Consider the following 20,385-nt stretch of genomic DNA (forward strand, 5'->3'; position numbering starts at 1 on the left):
GATGCTTCTGAGGAGTGGTCACTACACAGTCTGTGTACAGACCACCTCCAGGTAGCCATATTGCATTGCATTTTCAGAAAATTACAGTGGCTGCAGATTGAAAAGGAAAGGTAATTTTTAATAACATTCAATTACAATATGATTTGTATCGCAATTTTATACACTATAATGTTTTTTTTTTTATTAACTATTTTCTTTTCCCCCACGAAAGTGGAGTTACCCTTTAAGCTTTACCTGGGTCGTCGTTCTGCGGAGACCTGTCCATGGACTTTTGCTTTCTCTCTTTGCGCCGGTGACATCGGTGGTGGTGCTGATGGCTGCGGTCATGTTGCACCCTCTCTAGGGAATATTCGTACAGCTGGGGCCGCTGCGGGGGAGTCAGCGTTGACACGGAACGTTTCATCGGGCTTGTATCAGTTATAGGCTGCAATGACAATTCACAAACACGCAATAAACTCAAAGAAAGAGGACACTGTTACTTATTACATTTGTGCTATTTTATAATTATATTGGACATTATTCTATAACCATATTAAGAGACCAACATATTTTACAGAGTTTGGAATAATATTTTTGGGAATTTACGGAGATCCACATTCAACTATGACAGCCTAATTAATTTGATAAGGATATTGAGAAATGCAAGCCTGAGGATTGGGGGCTCCCTGAACATACACAGGAGGCACCTTGTGTTACCTATTTTTCAGGACTGGACATAGTTCCATTTGTCTAAAAAGTTCATGTTAAAGTAAAACTGCTTTAAGAATTGAATGCTAAATCAGCTTCCATTCCATGCTAGGCATCTTCCAGTGCCTATCTTTACAATTGCCATCTGTTCCTAGCACTGTGATTCCCTGCAATAGTGCAGAAATGTTGGTGAGAATTACTCCTAATACTCAATGCAGGGGCGTTGCTAGATCTACAAAAGATCTGGGGCTAGAGCCCATAGCAGCGTAGTAAAGAAAGTTATACGCTTGGGTGAGCATACACATGTACATACAGTGATATGTGTGTGTATATAGGTCCCCAGAGAGCCCTCACTTACATCAGCATCTCAAGAGAGTCTCCCTCTTACATAAGAGTCCCCAGAAAGCCTCTCCCTTGCATCAGGGTCCCCAGAGAGCCCCAACTTATATCAGGGTCCCCAGAGAGCCCCCCCCTTGCATCAGGGTCCTCAGAGAGCCCCAACTTATATCAGGGTCCCCAGAGAGCCCCCCCTTCTATCTGGGTCCCCAGAGAGCCTCCCCCTTGCATCAGGGTCCCCAGAGAGCCTCCCCCTTGCATCAGGGTCCCCAGAGAGCCTCCCCCTTGCATCAGGGTCCCCAGAGAGCCTCCCCCTTGCATCAGGGTCCCCAGAGAGCCTCCCCCTTGCATCAGGGTCCCCAGAGAGCCTCCCCCTTGCATCAGGGTCCCCAGAGAGCCCCCCACTTATGTCAGGGTCCCCAAAGAGCCTCCCCTCCCCTTGGGGACCCCTGCAGAGACTCGGGCTATGGGCCACAGATTCAGGGCTAAAGCCCCAAAAGCCACCCCCTAGCGACGCCACTGACTCAATGTATGGTAGACCCCTGTGCACCCCATGTCACATTGCTAGGGTGTGGTGATTGGCCAGGACAGAGGCTGTATCATATGTTCCTAATACCCAGAAGTACCGGGATAATTACTGGGCAGCTGCAGGAATATTTTGATGATCAGATGCAGTCAGTCATAAACACTGGCTGGTTTGAATTCGGTGAATAGAAATGTCTGAAGGCTTTTCATTCAAATTCTTTGCAAAGTAGAAGTAGTACAGCCTTAGTACAGCAGATATTCCAAGTCTCCCGGGAATTGCGGGAGCCTCCCGCATTTGGCTCTGGGCTCACAGACACCCACGAGCGACGGTGATCTCCCGGACAGGGCTGGACAAGCCTACCGGGAAATTTCTGTCCTGGGGCCGCTTTGAGTTGTGGCTGCGACCGCCTCATATTCTGGAAATTGCTGTGGCTGCGATCCACCTCTAGAGGTCTAGCAGCGGTCTGTGGTGTTTGGGAGTTGCCGCCATTTCGTTGTACCTGACAGCTCACTATTGGGAGGAAACCTGACAGTTTCTGTGGCTGTGGAGGCTCTCATCATTGGCGCGGCATAGCGAGGACCTTCAGAGGCTTGGAGGGCTTGTGGGACGCGGTGCAGGAGTGTAGGCGGCTCTGTATGAGGGCTCAATTCCCAGCAGGTATGCAGAGCACTCGGCTTATGGTGATACATGCACGTTAAGGCAGACAAGTTATTTAAATAGCCTGCCAAAGCACAACAGCCAACTATTGTGGTGATCTGCGACTCAGGTGCATTATTTTACTGCATTTGGGTGTCATTTAAAATAACTGGAAACCTATTAGGTGTACTACTTTGCATTGCAGTAACATGCGTGTTACCACAAAGCATAGGGGTAAACTTGATCTTAAATTGGAGTTCCACCCAAAAGTGGAAGCTCCACTTATCTGCCTTCTTCCCCCCCCCTCTGGTGCCCCATTTGGCACCTTTTGGGGGGAGGGGGGCATGCGCAGTAGGAAACTGGCTGTGAAGTCGCAAGGCATCACTGATGGTTTCCATTACAGGCAATGGTCTACTGATGGAAACATCAGCTGGGGTGCCAACATCGCTTGATTCCAGGAAAGGTAAGTGTCCTAATATTAAAAGTCAGCAGCTACAGTATGTGTAGCTGCTGAATTAAAAAAAACTTTGGTGTTATCAGAGAGACATACGGGAGCTTCCCCTTCGACTTCTGGAGGTACCGCCAGTTGGCAGATTTTGTTGTTTTAGATCCACTTTCACAAAGTTCGAAGATTTATGGGCAGCTCAGGATCCTCAGCCTCACACGATCTCCATCCTAAACAAACTGTTAGATGCAGCCAAGTTGATTCCTAAACCATATTTCACTAGAGACTGGGAACGCGACCTCCAATGTGAGTTTACTATAGAACAAATGCAGCAGTTGTATTACTCATTCTAGCTCAGGAGTCCAAAGCACCAGAAAATAACAAGATGTTGACCAGATGGTATCTTGTTCCCACAACTCTAGAAAAAATGTACCGTTCACATTCTGATCTGTGCTGGAGAGGCTGTGGACAGAGAGGTACTTCCTCCATATATGGTGGGAGTTGATGGGGAAAAAATATATTGAAACATTTACACTGACCAGTGATGTAACAGGTGTATTTACAGTAACCCCCCATCTCTCTACTAATCTCTGCATTCTTATCTTCCTCCCAGTACAACTCTGCCCCTCTAACTCACCATCTGCTAACCTCTGTCCTCCAAACCCCTCATCTACTAACCTCTGCACTCCACCCCTCCTTCCCATTCAACTCTGCACCTCAAACCCCCCTCGTTGATCACCTCTACATGCTCACCTGTATGCTGTTTACATCTTCTCGGTGTAATCTGCATATGAATCATGGTGGCCAGCCTCATTTACATAACAATGCCTGCGTGATTTACATGTGAATGATCCTGCGGGAGTTAATAGGGCATCGTTCTGCCGCCAAATTGATCCTGCTATCAGCGGCTCTGCTGTTCAGTATTTGCTCCATAAGACGCACAGACATTTCCCCCCATTTTTTTGGGGGGAGTGCGTCTTATGGAGTGAAAAAAACGGTAGGGGACTTCTAAAGGCAACTGGTTCCACTAAATGTTAGTTAGGGGTATCAGAGTAAAAGGGGCTGAATACAAATGCACACCACACTTTTCAGATATTCATTTGTAAAAAAATTTGAAAACCATTCATCATTTTCCTTCCACTCGACAGTTATGTGCCACTTTCTGTAGCTCTATCACATAAAATCCCATTTACGTTTGTATTGTAATGTGACAAAATGTGGAAAGTTTCAAGGGATATGAATATTTTTCAAGGCAATGTACCTCTTATGACTTTAGTGTGTACCTGTGGCATAAAATTTAGTAATTCATCACTCACATGTAATAGTAGGCACCTCTTTTTTCCGTGAGTAGCTCTGGTGTCCTTAATTATTTGCAATTTAGAGCAAAGTTTATCAATCTGTGCCCCATCTAAAAGCTAAGGAGGCCATCCACCATAGTGCTGAATAAAGCAGCACGAGAGATGAGTGGCAGGGCTAGGGACCAATGACCAACTGTACATGAAGTCAATATTTACATATATGACCATTCAGGGGTTAAGTGTTCACATAGAGGTCTTGGCCCTTGTACACACGGTCGGAGATTCCGACGGAATGTGTCCGATCGGACCGTTTTGTCGGATATTCCGACTGTGTGTGGTCTGCATCGGACTGTTTCCGTCGGTAGTATCCGACGGACCAAGTTTTCCAACTTGTTGGTAAAATTTTCCGACAAAATGCTCCGATCGGACATACTCCGATCATGTGTAGAGAATTCCGATCGGACAAAATGCCACGCATGCTCAGATCAAATTCCTACACCAAAGCTATTGGCTACTAGCGTGAATGTAGTCCCGTCGTAATGAAATAACACCATCATGTCGGATTTTCCGACAACTTTGTCCGACTGTGTGTATGCAACATTTTCGGACAAAATCCGACGGATTTGGTTGTCGGAATCTCCGACCGTGTGTACAAGGGCTTAGAGAAAGCTAGAAATCTGTGCATACATTTGGAGGTGCTTGCCATTATACAGATCGCGAATGACAGATTACTACCTTTTAATACCAGTAGAGGTGTGAGCAGGATTGGGGAGGTTTATTTGACTTCATGCTGAAGAGATATCACTGGGAATATACAGGGCCATCTTTAACACGGCGGGCACCTGCCCAGGGCCCAATCTTTGTTGGGGGGCCCAAAGCATTGAGCCCGTGCTACCCATGAATTGGGGCCCCTGAAGTGGGCTTTGCAGAACGCACACTAGAGGCTGTATTCCTGAGCTAGCCATCAGAGGGGGCGGGGCCGGGAGCTCCACTGATGCTCTGACCCCGCCCTATGCAGCCTGTATGCTCAGAACAGAGCAGCTGTGAGAGCAGTGATCGGAGTGGGAGTGTCAGTAGAGCTCCCGGCTCCACCCCTCTATACTGGCTGTGGAATACAGAGATCTGGGGGTAGGGCCAGGAGTTCCACTAAATGCTCTTGACCTGCTCTTGCCTGTATGCTCAGGGGGGGAGCAGTTGTAGTAAGAGCAGAGAGTGGAAGCCCCGCCCCTGGACCTCTGGCTGTATGCAGTTTGCTTGGATGGCCAGGTATGTCCTTACACCCATTAAATACCTGACTGCTGAAATTCTGAGCTGTGTTATTCAACTGTAAAGCTGCGCATTGCTGAAAGTTCCCTGACCATCTCTTATATAATGTCTGCAGTCTCAGATTGTCTCCTGTAGCATGTCCGCAGTCTCAGATTGTCTCCTGTAGCATGTCCGCAGTCTCTAATGGTCTCCTGTATAATATCCGCAGTCTCTGATTATCTCCTGTATAATGTCCGCATTCTCTGATTGTCACTTGTAGCATGTCTGCAGTCTCTGATTATCTCCTGTATAATGTCCGCAGTCTCTGATTGTCACTTGTAGCATGTCCGCAGTCTCTGATGCTCTCCTGCAGTATATTTGCCGTCTCTGACCCTTTCCTGTAGTATGTGTATTAATGTGCTGCTTTACTTGCTCGATTATTTGGAAATTCTCCAGTGCTCAGTGAGTGGTAATGATATGCATTAACCTGTAGCAACCAATCAGTGAACAGTAGTAATCTGCTGTAATCTCTAGCAACCAATCAGTAAGTGGTAATGATGTGCTGTAACCCCTAGCAACCAATAAGTGAGTGCTAATAATGTGCAGTAACCTCTAGCAACCAATTGGCAAGCAGAAATGTGTTGTAACCTTTAGCAACCAGCCAGTGAGTGGTAAGGAAAGGCTGTAACCTCTGGAAACCAATTGCAATAGCTGTGTGATTTGTTGCAGTAAACTGATTTTGAGTCCACCTGCTATTTTTTGTATGTGTCAGAATGGAGGGGGGGGGGGGCAAGAAAATGTTTGCCTCGTGCCCAATCAATATCAAAGATGGAGCTGGGAATATATCACAGAAACCTGGCGAAGATTCTGAAAGTGTTCAGCTACGCCTTTATTCTTACTTTGCTCCAGCTTTTCTAGGTGAGCCCAATTATCTCTAAGAATCCTCTTCAGTGTCAGGCTGATCTTGGAAAGCTTTGTCTGTCAACAAGATATCTCTGTGTTTTCATAGTTTAGACTCCTAGTAAATTCCCTTCTTGTTTTACTGCATTGTATCCTACAGACCCCGTAGAAAGTATACTATAGAAAAGGATACAAAGAGAGACTTTTTTGGGAGACCGTGATCACCTATAGTCTGACGCCCATGTAATCCAGGATAATAGTACTCATTCATTGATTATTTGTATTTGGGGGCTCATGTGAAATGTAAAGAGCCTGAAGAATTCTTGAGATGCTTTTTGAACATGGCTTATCTCTATGAACACATTAAAAAGGCCCCTGTTAAACAGGACCTGTAGTGCTAAAATAACGGATGTTTATTCTCACTTTCAGCCTGTCGGATATTAAGAAAACTTAAAGCATGTAACCTTGCCCTGTAATGTCAGTTTTACATGATTTTGGTACCCAGTAATGTGACCAATACCATGGAACTGCTCACATAGTCTCCACTGAAGTTTAAGTTGAGCCGGGCAGGAAGCTTACTGATATCAATCCTTCACTAGTAAGCCCTTGTACACACGGATTCCGATGGAAAATGTCAGATCGGACCGCATTGTCGGATAATCCGACTGTGTGTGGGCTCCATCGGACTGTTTCTGTCGGAATATCCGACGGACAACGTTTTAGAGCTGGGCTATAAAACTTTCCGACAACATGATCCGATCGGACTTTGTCCGATCGGAATTCTCTACACACAATCGGACAAAGTATCACGCATGTTCAGATCAAATTCCTAGACCAAAGCTATTGGCTACTAGCCTGAACGTAGTCCCGTCCTAACGAAATAATGTCATCACGTTACGTACGATCGGATTTTCCGACAACTTTGTCCGACCGTGTGTATGCAACACCAGTTTCCGACAAAATCCGTCCGACGGATTTTGTTGTCGGAATGTCCGACCCGTGTGTACAAGGGCTTAGAGGTCAAATGTGAAGTGTTTTTTCTTCTGATTGCTTCATCCTTCTTTCTATCTTCTTATAAGACCAGTGCTGGTTAACACCTAACTCACCCACAGCCCCATTCATTTTAAATCACATTTTATAAACATACAGTGCCTTGCAAAAGTATTCGGCCCCCTTGAACTTTTCAACCTTTTGCCACATTTCAGGCTTCAAACATAAAGATATAAAATTTTATTTTTTGTGAAGAATTACCAACAAGTGGGACACAATTGTGAAGTGGAACGAAAGTGGGGCGTGCAAAATGATTCGGCCCCCTTGCGTTAATACTTTGTAGAGCCACCTTTTGCTGCGATTACAGCTGCAAGTCGCTTGGGGTGTCTCTATCAGTTTTGCACATCGAGAGACTGAAATTCTTGCCCATTCTTCCTTGCAAAACAGCTGGAGCTCAGTGAGGTTGGATGGAGAGCGTTTGGTGAACAGCAGTTTTCAGCTCTTTCCACAGATTCTCAATTGGATTCAGGTCTGGACTTTGACTTGGCCATTCTAACACCTGGATACGTTTATTTGTGAACCATTCCTTTGTAGATTTTGCTGTATGTTTGGGATCATTGTCTTGTTGGAAGATAAATCTCCGTCCCAGTTTCAGGTCTTTTGCAGACTCCAACAGGTTTTCATCCACAATGGTCCTGTATTTGGCTGCATCCATCTTCCCCTCAATTTTTTTTGATTCAAAAAGCAGCTTTATTAAGCATAGTACACAGGATATTGACATCATTATGTAGCGCAACAGGCACTACCAACACTAACAGGTGCATTTTCTTCCCCTCAATTTTAACCATCTTCCCTGTCCCTGCTGAAGAAAAGCAGGCCCAAACCATGATGCTGCCACCACCACGTGTGACAGTGGGGATAGTGTGTTGAGGGTGATGAGCTGTGTTGCTTTTATGCCAAACATATCGTTTTGCATTGTGGGCAAAACGTTGGATTTTGGTTTCATCTGACCAGAGCACCTTCTTCCACATGTTTGGTGTGTCTCCCAGGTGGCTTGTGGCAAACTTTAGACGAGACTTTTTATGGATATCTTTGAGAAATGGCTTTCTTCTTGCCACTCTTCCATAAAGGGCAGATTTGTGCAGTGTATGACTGATTGTTGTCCTATGGACAGACTCTCCCACCTCAGCTGTAGTTCTCTGCAGTTCATCCAGAGTGATCATGGGCCTCTTGGCTGCATCTCTGATCAGTCTTCTCCTTGTCTGAGCTGAAAGTTTAGAGGGACGGCCAGGTCTTGGTAGATTTGCAGTGGTCTGATACTCCTTCCATTTCAAAATGATCGCTTGCACAGTGCTCCTTGTGATGTTTAAAGCTTGGGAAATCTTTTTGTATCCAAATCCGGCTTTAAACTTCTCCACAACAGTATTACGGACCTGCCTGGTGTGTTCCTTGGTCTTCATGATGCTCTCTGCGCTTTCAACAGAACCCTGAGACTATCACAGAGCAGGTGCATTGATACAGAGACTTGATTACACACAGGTGGATTCTATTTATCACCATCAGTCATTTAGGACAACATTGGATCATTCAGAGATCCTCGCTGAACTTCTGGAGTCAGTTTGCTGCACTGAAAGTAAAGGGGCCGAATAATTTTGCACGCCCCACTTTTCAGTTTTTTATTTGCTAAAAAAAGTTTAAAATATCCAATAGATTTCGTTCCACTTCACAATTGTGTCCCACTTGTTGGTGATTCTTCACAAAAAATAAACATTTTATATCTTTATGTTTGAAGCCTGAAATGTGGCAAAAGGTTGAAAAGTTCAAGGGGGCCGAATACTTTCGCAAGGCACTGTAACCGCTATAACTAAAAAGGCAACTGCTAACTTTTATCAAACTTACTGCTTTTCAGAACCAGGACTCTTTCGCAGCACCGTAGCAAAGGCTACATTCTACTCTTGAGTTTTCACATGCAGCAGCGAAGGTCTAATTCGTTATAATCAGCCTCATTGTTTTTGGTAACAAAAAAAATAAAAAAGTTCACATTGGGTTTTTGCTATAAATCCATGGATATTAATCACTAGTTTGATTTACCTGTGACAAAAAAATTGACAGACATTGACATGGCTGGCAGAACTGAATGGAAGACTCTGGTTAATGCACATGGGTTTGAGCTACGGTCAGAGCACTACACACACGTGAGATGAGAAATAATAAGTCTACATACGGGTAAGTAACCGTTCCTGGGGGAGGGAGCGCGGCTTCGTGGCTGATGAAAGACAAACAGGTGGTGAAGCGTTTCAAACGGCACCAACGGAGACCAGCGGCAGACAGCATGGAGGAGGGAGTATCGGGAGGGAGGGGAGGGGGATAGGAAGGGGCCAAGGGGGTGACAGGAAGAAGGAGGAAGGAGGAAGTTGGATAAATAAATTAAGGGAGGGCACAGAAAACAGAGGACAGAACCACAAAAGCAACACAAGTGAAAGTTAGAGCAGAGTTGGACATAGGTGAAGTGACAATGGGATGACAACGAGGGCAGGAAAGGAGAGTGGTACAAAAAGGAAAAGAGACAAGTCAGCAACAGTTACATAAGATGAGATACATGCACTAGAATACAGTTAAAAACTGGACCATATTAATGCAATAATGGGTAACACCATGTTCACAGACCTGTATGTGAGAATGTGAAAAGCCTAGGATGGTGGTGTACATGTTAATTATACAACACCATGCCAGGCATCCTGTGGCAGGTCAAGAAGATAATCTATCCATTCTGAGGATAACAGACACAGGACTTGCTAAAAAAAACAGTAAAGACAGCTGCTTTCTGGGTTTGGCTACTATCCTGAGGAAAGCAGCCTATTTTATTATCCTGGAACCAATGACAGTTTCAGACAATGATAGGGGATGATTTAAAACTGGAGAGCGCAAAATCTGGTGCAACTCTGCATAGAAACCAATAAGCTTCCAGTTTTTTTGTTTTGTTTTTTGGCAAAGCTTAATTGAGCAAGCTGAAGTTAGAAGCGGATTGGCTGCCATACACAGTTACACCAGTTGTTGCACTCTCCAGCTTTAGTAATTCAAGCCAACAGTGTTTTCTGTCAATTTTCTAGGGACCGATGACATCACTTCCCGTGAACTATGAAGTAGGTGAACATTTTGTGGCTAGTATGTATGATATTACAGTCTCCAGAACCCAAAAGACATAATTTCGTAAGCAGTATAAGAAATTCAATTTGGTGACAGCACAGTCTATCCATTTTCTGAGGGACAACGGTATTGCTTCCTGAGAAGTACTAAGAAGGTTCCAGTTTTGGAGACACTGGGGTCCATCTATTCCCTAGGGGTAGGTAAAATAACTTCAGTGAAGTACTAAATAGAAATGTAAAAGATATAGGTGCCACTCAGGTAAGCCCTTGTACACACGGTCGGACATTCCGACGGAAAATGTGTGTGGGCTCCATCGGACTGTTTCCGTTGGAATATCCGACCAACAAAGTTTTAGAGCTGGGCTATAAAATTTTCCGACAACATGATCCGATCCGACTTTGTCCGATTTGTGTGTAGAGAATTCCGATCGGACAAAGTGCCACGCATGCTCAGATCAAATTCCTAGACCAAAGCTATTGGCTACTAGCCTGAACGTAGTCCCGTCGTAACAAAATAATGTCATCACGTTCTGAACGATCGGATTTCCAGACAACTTTGTCCGACCGTGTGTATGCAACAGTTTCGGACAAAATCCGTCAGACAAAATCCAACGGATTTGGTTGTCAGAATGTCCGACCGTGTGTACAAGGGCTTAGAGATACAGTCCAAAGACAACCGCTGTGTGTTAAGATGGGAGCCCGTCCCGGCTACAAGCTTCAGCAAGGCAGAAAATGTGTCCATGAGTCGCACATCACAAAGCAGACCCGTGTGAAAGAATGAATGGCAGTCTCAGCCCGGGCTCTGGCCAGGCCATGCCCCCAATGTGTTTCACTCCGTCCCCCAGAGCTTAATTAGTGGGGGTGGGAGTTACTAGCAAGAGGAGGGAGGGTTTAAGTGCATCATTGGCTGTCATGTGTCTGCCGATATTGCACTTAAAAAATCCCCTCTCTTGATCAGAACTCCCATCCCCATGATTAAGTTCCAGGGGCAGAGCAAAATGCATTGGGGACATAACCTGGCCAGAGAACAGGCTGAGGCTGCCACTCATTCTTTCACATGGGTCTGCTTTGCGATGTGCGGCCCAAGGATGTATTGGTATGGTCCAGTGATCCTCCAAGAACTAAAAACATAATTTCCTGAAGAATACAGAGATGGACATGGACCAGTATTGGTGAAAACGCAGTCTGTGCATTCTATGGGACCTGTGACATCACTTCATGAGGAACCTGACAGAAGCAAACATTTTGGGACCAATTGACAAAACGGAAGCAAACAAATATGGAGAAAATGTTAAGCAGCTGAACGTGACAAACTGATGCCTTGACCTGTTTTTTCAAGTGAATAAAAGGTATATTCTGTTTGGTTATTTGCCCGGGTTTCTCTACATTATTTTTCCTACAAAGCCCCATTTATGGCCTAGGCTAATATTTTTGACATTAAAGTCTATTCATTCTCTAAGTAGCAGCGCCATCACCTTTAGAAGACCAAAGCAGAAGCAGCCCTGTTGGAGCTTAAACATAGCTTAAAAATCAGCTACTACTTAATTGATGAATATTGATTCTGTCCAAAAAATGGTTCCATAATCTCGGTAGGCAACATATATTTTTGTTTACATAAAACCGAGTAAAAGCTACATTCTATACAGCCATTCACTTACATGAGCTTCTGCAGCCAGGCGCGGCATGGACACTGCTCGGCCTTGTGTCTCCAGTCCGATCGAGTGTTCTCCACCATTGGATAAACTTTGCCCAATTTCTTTCATTTCTACAGACTAAAAAAGAAAATACTCTAAACTAAGATACCTATATTAAGATGTTTACATGTTACAAAACAAAGGCACTCATGTTATTTAATAGAGACTTGAACATTTTGCAAATGTCAGGTTTTAGAAATGGTTACTAGCCATTTCTGAATTCTAAACTTGCTTAGAAAACTTGCTTCTGGTGCTGATCTGTATGTGTGTTTTTTGTTTAAATGAGTACTTTATTCTACACTCCAGGTAATTAGGAGGTCCTATTTAAGGATCAATCTAGACACATGCTTGCATAACACTTAGACTTTTGTGTATATATATAGGCTATTTAACCCTTTTTTCTATCACTTACTACTTAGTTTATTTCATTATATATACACTCACCTATTTGTAATGTTTTTCATCACCTAGTCACTTCTTGATAGGTGTTTAAGCCTAGGTGGACAGTGTTGTTTTTTGCAATCCCCCTTACTTCACACACATTTTATAACACGTTTTTTTTTTTTCCCTCCATTTAAAACGTCATTATTCATCATAGCTTTTATCATCCAATTTTTATTTTATTTTATTTCACTATATTTATTTTTTCACTTCATTTTATTTATTTATTCTTTTAGATTCTGATCTGTGGCCCATATGTGCATACCTCATACTCTGGCATTGTGGTGTGGCTGTTCGCTTCTCCCGTTGGCTGCTGTTTCCCACTGCCCCTTCTCCATTCCTCCAGGTTCCTTGGAGAGCTATGGCTTAGGGTGAGGGGGATGTGTCCCCGTCTCAACCCCTGGGGGAGACGGTTCATTCAGTGCCACCATCCTATTCCCTTTTTGGGTCTGTTGGGTTACTTATCTGAACGTGGCCAAAGGTAATGCATTCACATTCAACACTTGCTCTCTTTTTGAAAGCAATGATTTTTCATTTGAGACTGTGACCGACCAATTTACTCATTTATTTCATCTCTCTATTTAGCGATTTTTTTTTGATGCATCCCACTCCTGATGATTGGCTGAAATCGCCATGAAACGCGTAGAGTCCATACTCAGGGATGCCAAGTCAAGTTTGCTACAATCATGAATTTCTTTTATTAATTTATTGTTATATTTATTAGGATAACCATGTTCACCTGCTCTGTATGTCCATAAAATGTTTTAATTGTGATTGCTTGTACCAATTATGTCTATCCATTATATACATTAAATATGTCAATATGATTATTACTACAATTAATTATGCTTCTTGTTGCATGATCCATGTATTATATATTATGATAAATTATATATACCTACTATTCAGTATCTGTATTTAATTTATTGGATTGATTAGCAATTCTTTATGGGTATACAGATTTTCCCGCAGGGACAGTGACAATGAACAACATTTCAGGTATCCCAGACCATTTCAAATACATATCCATGCCTCATTTACAGTCCCACAATCCACTTTCATTTTTCTTTTATCAATATAGGGATGGAGGCATGCTTATGTTGCATTGGGGTCCAAACAGGTCACGCGCTTTTTAGTATACTTTGTATATTGTCCACATTCAGAATTGTTAACTTTGCAGATAAACACAAACAAAAAACGAATTTAAAAAGAAAGGAAGAATGATGACAAGAATGGAAAATGTAGGCATACCTGCTTGACCTGCACCTGGGTGTGAATCTCCTCTGAGTGGCCCCTTTGGAATGCTGTGCTCCGTGGAGTGGAGAAAGGGTCTGGGGCCGGTTGCGTCCCCCATGAGCTTGATTCCCGGATTCCACTCTCCTGGTTGGGTCTACAATAGGGTTAATAAATTCCTCATTACTAATCTGTAATCAATTAATTACTTTTTTAAAGTGGACCTGTAGCTTTTGAAGTATCAGTGTACAATATGATTTTTTTCTAATATATATTTTTTTCAGAATGGCCTGGCTTCTTTCAGGGCTACATTTTAGTAGCTGGCTCGACACCATCTCAAAATAAGTATGCAGATTAGGAATTTTGGCTTCTTCTCCGACTTTCCTGATCTACACGCTTGTTTTGGGACAGCGTCTAAGCCCTTGTACACACGGTCGGACATTCCGATGGACAATGTCCGATAGGACCGTGTTGTCGGATAATCCGGCAGTGTGTGGGCTCCATCGGACTGTTTCTGTCGGAATATCCGACGGACCAAGTTTTCCAGCTGGGCTATAAAATTTTCCGACAACATGATCCGATCGGACTTTGTCTGATTGTGTGTAGAGAATTCCAATTGGACAAAGGGCCACGCATGCTCAGATCAAATTCCTAGAACAAAGCTATTGGCTACTAGCCTGAACGTAGTCCCGTCCTAACGAAATAACGTCATCACGTTATGTACGATCGGATTTTCTGACAACTTTGTCCGACTGTGTGTATGCAACAGTTTCGGACAAAATCCGATCAAGCTAGCCCTCTTTCGAAAAAAATAAATAAAAATGCCTCGTGCAGGGAAGAATCACTTTGGGACTTTTGACAGTATCAAGTCTTTAAACTGGAATACTCACACCACGCCACCGTTGTTTAAGGATGCCGAGCTCTTTTGTCGTAGGAAAATTTTGCTGTTGCCAAACGGGCTAGGAATGTTCTGTTCCAGGGTGGCTTTTAGTGGCTGGAAAAGGGACACTGTTCCAGTCTGTAACATGTAATACAGATACAAAAATAAGAGCTCATTCTAAAACATTTCTAAAGCAACAATGCCAAGGTTTTAGATTTTGCATACAAAAAGGTCTCAAGAAATCTTTAACATCCTCTATTATCCTAACATGTTTCTGTAAAAATACTGTAGAGTAATCTGTAGAGACAGACATATGTTCCTTCTGCATCAACGACAGTTCAGCGTCCACCTTGCTTGTCAGCTGGTAAATATGACTGCTTTCAGAAGGAAAAACATAACCCTTAATTGTTTTTAAACCTCAGATATGAAAAATAAATAAAGCACATCCCACTATAGTGTGTACTAGCCTAAATCCAAAGCACAGAACTTGGCTTCTCTCTGATCTCTCATTTCTCTGCTATCAGCATGATTCACTTCTGACAGTTTTTTTCCCTAACACAACAACCTCCCAGGAAGTGGCCTTCCACCCTCCCTGCCGGAGACTGAAATCCTTAGTTCTGTGTATTTTTCTATGAGCCTGTAAGCCCGTCCAGAGGGGGAAACTGAGAGATTCAAAAAGAGAAGCTGGAGCATAGATGTGCACAGCCTATTGCATTAGGGTGTGCACCCCAAATCTCAAACATGTATGCGTGTGTGTGCATTTGTATATATATTGACAGTGTCAGTAGTTTTTTATTATTTTATATTTTTATTATTTTTACAATTGTTTATTGCAATTTGTTTAGGAGCCCTGTTAGGTTTGGGGTCTAAGCAAAGGGAATCCGCACCACACAGGGTGATTAGGGTGTGCCCAGTCACACCTGGCACACCCTATGCGCTCGAGGTTATTGTCCTTTAAAAAAAAAAAAATTCTAAAGACGATTTGCCAAGATCTTAGCATCGACGTTAAGAAGAGATATTGGATGATATGAGGAGCATTCCTCAGGGTTCTTACCCGGCTTGGGCACCAACACCACCACCGCCTCTGACATAGAATCAGGCAAAGCCATCAACCTAAAAAACTGTAAGGAGATAAGTGTAGGAGCAACTAGATCTAACTGTTGCAAATAGAACTCAGTGGGGAGTCCATCTACTCCTGGGGTCTTATTCCTAAATATTTTAAAGCGGAGGTCCACCCTAAAGTGGACCTTCCGCTCATCGGAACCCTCCCCCCCCCCCCGGCGCCACAATTGGCACCTTTCAGGGGGGAGGGGGGTGCAGGTACCTGTACAGTACAGGTATCTGCACCCACTTCCGGGTTAGCTCTCTGCGGAAAGGGGCGTAGATTACGCCCCTTTCCGAAAGTCCCCCGCTGCCTGCTGGTAAACACACGGATCCCAGAGGCAGCGGGGTCCATCCTTATTGCGCAGCGCGACTCGCGCATGCGCAGTAGGGAACTGGGAAATGAAGCCGAAAGGCTCCACTTCCTGATTCCCATACCCAAGATGGCGGCGGCAGCACCCAAGAGACGATCGAGAGATCGGCTTCGGGTGCCGACATCGCGGGCGCGCTGGACAGGTAAGTGTCACTATTTTAAAAGTCAGCAGCTGCAGTATTTGTAGCTGCTGGCTTTAAAAAAAAAAAAAAAAAAAAACGCGGAGTCCCGGCGGACTCCCGCTTTAATAACAATTTATGGAAAGTGAAAACAAAAAAAAAGACTCCTATGGCCAGCTCAAATTTTACACTTGAATACTCAATAACTTGTTGATGAAATATAGGAACGCAAAATATACCTGGCATATGTACTTTTAGCACATGCAAATAAATAGGCACGTGCTTTTGGTGCATCTACACTAGAAATCTTGCTTATGATATCATCAAAAAAATGTTTTAAACTTACCTGATCCTCCACTCCACCATTCTCTGGCAGTGGACTGCGTCTCAACATTATCATGTCCAATGCAGGGCTATAGACCCTGCTGGAGCATGGAGTAGATACCATAGTCTAGCAGCATGGAGGAGAGGAGGATCGAGTAAGTAGATCTTCTTTTTCTTTGTCCCTTAGAAATAAACAAGCAGGGCTTTCAGCTCCTGTCTAAAATGTAAAAGAAAACCTGGGGGGAAATTAAAAAAAAAAAAAAACATTACACCCTGTTTTAAAAAATCAGTAAAAGGTATTTTTAAATTTGCTTTTAGTGTAACCTTAACACTACTTTTATTTTATTTGCCATACTCCTCCATGCATCAGAAATGGAACTGGCACAAGTTAAGCAATTACTTCACTACTTCCATAGTGTAGTCATCCTAACATATGCTTAGATGTAAGCTCTGAGGAGCAGGGCCCTCTAAACTGTATTGTAATTGTACTGCCCTTATGTTGTAAAGCTGTTGATGCTATATAAATCCTGTATTATAATCATAGTTCCCAACTGTCCCTGATTTCGAGGGACTGTCCCTGATTTGGAGCAATGTCCTTCTGTCCCTCATTCCTCCTCATGTGTCCCTCATTTTGGTCTGATCTTTAGAGTTGATAATAAAATGCACTTTTTATCTATCAAAACGTGTTTTCCAGCCCCTAAACCTTTCATCTGATTTCTAAATTGCTGCATTTGTAAATTCCAAAAGCCGATATAAAGGAATAGTAGTGGTAAAAAAAAAAAAAAAAAAAAAAAGCAGTTGTGGGTTCAACCAATCTTGTTTTTTTTGTACAATTTTCTTTTAGGGGGTGTGGCAAGGGGTGTGTCCTAAGCCTGCATACTTTTGCTGATAGATGTCCCTCATTTTCATCTCAAAAAGTTGGGAGGTTTTGTTATGATGATAATAATTTCGAGCACCAGGGTTGGATTGGAACATTTAGTTCAGAGAACAGGAAGAGCCTCAACAGTGAATGATGCTTATTCTTCACACAATGAACAGGCAGGAGGGAGAAGTGACAGAGGAAGCTGCAGATTGTAAACAGTAATGTCAGTCTTTAGTAGAGATGTGCATTTCATTTTGTTCGAATCAAAATTCGGACGAATTTTCATTATTCAGACATTCGGATGCATCCGAATTACAATGCTAACGAATTCAACCGAATTCGGACGAAATTCGAATCAAATTCGAAAAATTACATTTTGCGACCCCCACATTTGGGGCCACGTATCTAAAGGCCACTTGTAGCTAGAAACCCCAAATTAGGTATGTAGACACAGTAGACCTAGCACTACAACATCTCCAAATTTGGGGTTTCTAGCACCAAGTGACCCCGAGATACGTGGCCCCAAATTCGGGTCACAAAATTTCAAACACTTTTCTGCAGCTGAGAATTACATTTTGCGACCCGATTTGGGGGCCATGTATCTCTGGGTCACTTATAGCTAGAAACACCAAATTTGGTATACAAACACAATAGAACTAGCACTACAACATCTCCAATTTGGGGTACCTAGCACCAAGTGACCCCGAGATACATGGCCCTAAAGTCGGGTCGCAAAATAATTTCGAATCCGGTTGAAATAGTTTAGAATGCGGTTGAAATAATTTCGAATCATGTTGAAATCATTTTGAAGCCGGTAGAAATATTTTCGAATTTGGTTGAAATATTTTCGAATGCGACCGATTTTTCGAATTCGGTAGAAAACAAAACCAAATCCGAAAACGAATTTAACGAATATAACTAAACGAAATTAATCAATTAACGAATTAAAACGAAAGAAAACTAAACAAATGTTTTCCTTTTGCACATGTCTAGTCTTTAGTTACATACTGCAGCAGGGATGTTTAAATCACCAATGTGGTGTTTTGGCAGTAGAAAATGATCACTGCTTTAGCTGTTTTGGCTGAGGTTCTGCTTTAATAAAATGCTAAAATACATGACCTGTCAGGTGTATTGGACAATGGCAGTTGAGAATCACTGGCCCACAGGGATACTAAAAACTTTGTTCTGCTAGGTTTGGTTGTATTAAAACTTTATGAAGATCACGTATACAGGACATGATCCAACCACAACGCAAAACCCTCAGTGTTCTGCTGCCCTCTAGTTGCTACTTCAGCTAACTGCTCATAAGCAAGCTACCTAACATTTTAGACTGGGTTTTTTTTTGTTTTGTTATTTACAGTATTAGATGTACGATACCATTTTATGAATAAGCACAATTAATACATAACAAAGTGAAAAATGTAAAATTGATCGGCAAAGATCCAAGTCGTAGTGGTCAGATGAATTAGGATTGTAAAAAATAGTAAGTAAATGGATAAAAAGAAAGTGGTGAAGAGAAAAGAGGGTGGTGGGGAGAGGTTAGTAAGAATGGAACAAGGAGGTAATTCCCATGTGGAACAAATATTGGAGAGAAAGAAGGGAATGATCAATATTCAAGTATTTGATATAACAAAGCCATGGTTCCCATACTTTTAAGAATTTAGTGTGGTTATTGTTGAGGATAGAGGTCAATTTTTCATGAACCATCGTACCCAAGAGGTGTTGTTTTGACTTCAGAGAAGGTTATCGATTTCTGTTTCCTTGCTTTGGCTAATGTATGTCGAGCTACCAAGAAAACAAATCCTACCAGCTTTCATTTACAGATATTTAGATGTGGAACAGATTTGTGTAGGAGAGCATCCCAAGGGTTTTTAGTGAGAGTGATATGAAGAATTGAACATAGTAGATCATATATCTTAGTCCAGAAACGAGAAGCTACAGGAAATGTTCACCAAATATGTAATAAAGTGCTCGGAAGCACTGCGGTGAAGTGTCAGGATTAAAAGTGGATTAAAAGTGTATATGCGACCTTGGGTCATATACCAATAAGACATTTATTTATAAGAATTTCCTTGAGGAAGTATATTAAGTGAACATTTAGAGGTAGCCAGCCATTTAGATTCCCATTCCTGTATCTTCAAGGTGGATCCAAGATCATGTTCCCATTTTTCCATGTAAGCAAGTTTATGTGGACCTAGGGAATTTGTAAAGGATGTGTAGAGAGCAGACATTAGGCCTTTAGAGTATGGGTTTAGCCTGCACCAATTTTAAAAAGGGGTCAATTGTTTTGGTGTAGAAGTGCAATGAGTGATAAGGGTAGAGAGATAATCATGAATTTGAGTATGAGAATGTTCTTTTTCTGGTAGATTCCAGTGTTCTTAAAGAAAAGTTAAGGATTTAATACCATCAAAACAGACACCTCTCTTTAGTATAGGCTGAAGATGTGAAAAACTGAAGGGAAATATGGATGGAAGTAGGTGGGAGTTGAGTTGGTAGAGAAATGTGTTTCTTAAAGGCACGCTATGTCAATTTTTTGAGAATTAAAATAGTTAAAGGAGTTGTAAAGGTTCATTTTTTATTTTCTACATAGGTTCCTTTAAGCTAGTGCATTGTTGGTTCACTTACCTTTTCCTTCGATTTCCCTTCTAAATGTTTTTTTTCTTTGTCTGAATATCTCACTTCCTGTTTCTCCTCAGTGAACTTCTCACCATCATCCGAGTGGTGGTTAGTCAGCCAGAACAGCTTACTGAACAGCTTACTGAGGAGGAACAGGAAGTGAGAAATTCAGGCAAGGAAAACAAAGAAAAAAAACATTTAGAAGGGAAATCGAAGGAAAAGATAAGTGAACCAACAATGCACTAGCTTAAAGGAACCTATTTAGAAAATAAAAAATGAACCTTTACAACCCCTTTAAAGGCCATTCTCCTCTTAATTGGAGACTTAAGGCCTTGTATAATTATGGTCAAAAGTTTGAGAGCCATGAAAATGAGTGGATAGGATCTTCTAAATGATTTCGCAAGGACGGCAATAGAGGTATAATACAGTCAAACCAATGGAGGAAGACTTAAGAAAGGGGGTAGGATAGAGAGAAACAAGAAGAGAATTATTAGCAAGAGAAAAAAATGGAAGTTAGATGAGAAAATAATAAA

General features: G+C 42.5%; 1 protein-coding gene across 10 annotated transcripts in view; it reads right to left on the bottom strand.

The window, feature by feature from the left end:
• CACNA1B (calcium voltage-gated channel subunit alpha1 B) overlaps window positions 1-20,385 on the bottom strand; it is a 495,135-nt gene that overhangs the window by 14,791 nt on the left and 459,959 nt on the right. For 7 of the 10 annotated variants that reach the window (XM_077467939.1, XM_077467936.1, XM_077467938.1 and 4 more), the window contains 5 exons: window positions 14,468-14,595; window positions 13,596-13,734; window positions 11,868-11,981; window positions 9,288-9,329; window positions 235-424 (listed from right to left, as the gene is read on the bottom strand). In XM_077467939.1, the coding sequence (XP_077324065.1) occupies window positions 235-424; window positions 9,288-9,329; window positions 11,868-11,981; window positions 13,596-13,734; window positions 14,468-14,595 (613 nt within the window). The remainder of the gene's footprint in view (window positions 1-234; window positions 425-9,287; window positions 9,330-11,867; window positions 11,982-13,595; window positions 13,735-14,467; window positions 14,596-20,385) is intronic. The other 3 variants (XM_077467940.1, XM_077467934.1, XM_077467935.1) reach the window with 1 other exon arrangement.

This window comes from Lithobates pipiens, unplaced genomic scaffold (assembly GCF_037356315.1).
Source record: "Lithobates pipiens isolate NorthernLeopardFrog02 unplaced genomic scaffold, aLitPip1_a1.2 Scaffold_11, whole genome shotgun sequence".
NCBI lineage: Eukaryota > Metazoa > Chordata > Amphibia > Anura > Ranidae > Lithobates > Lithobates pipiens.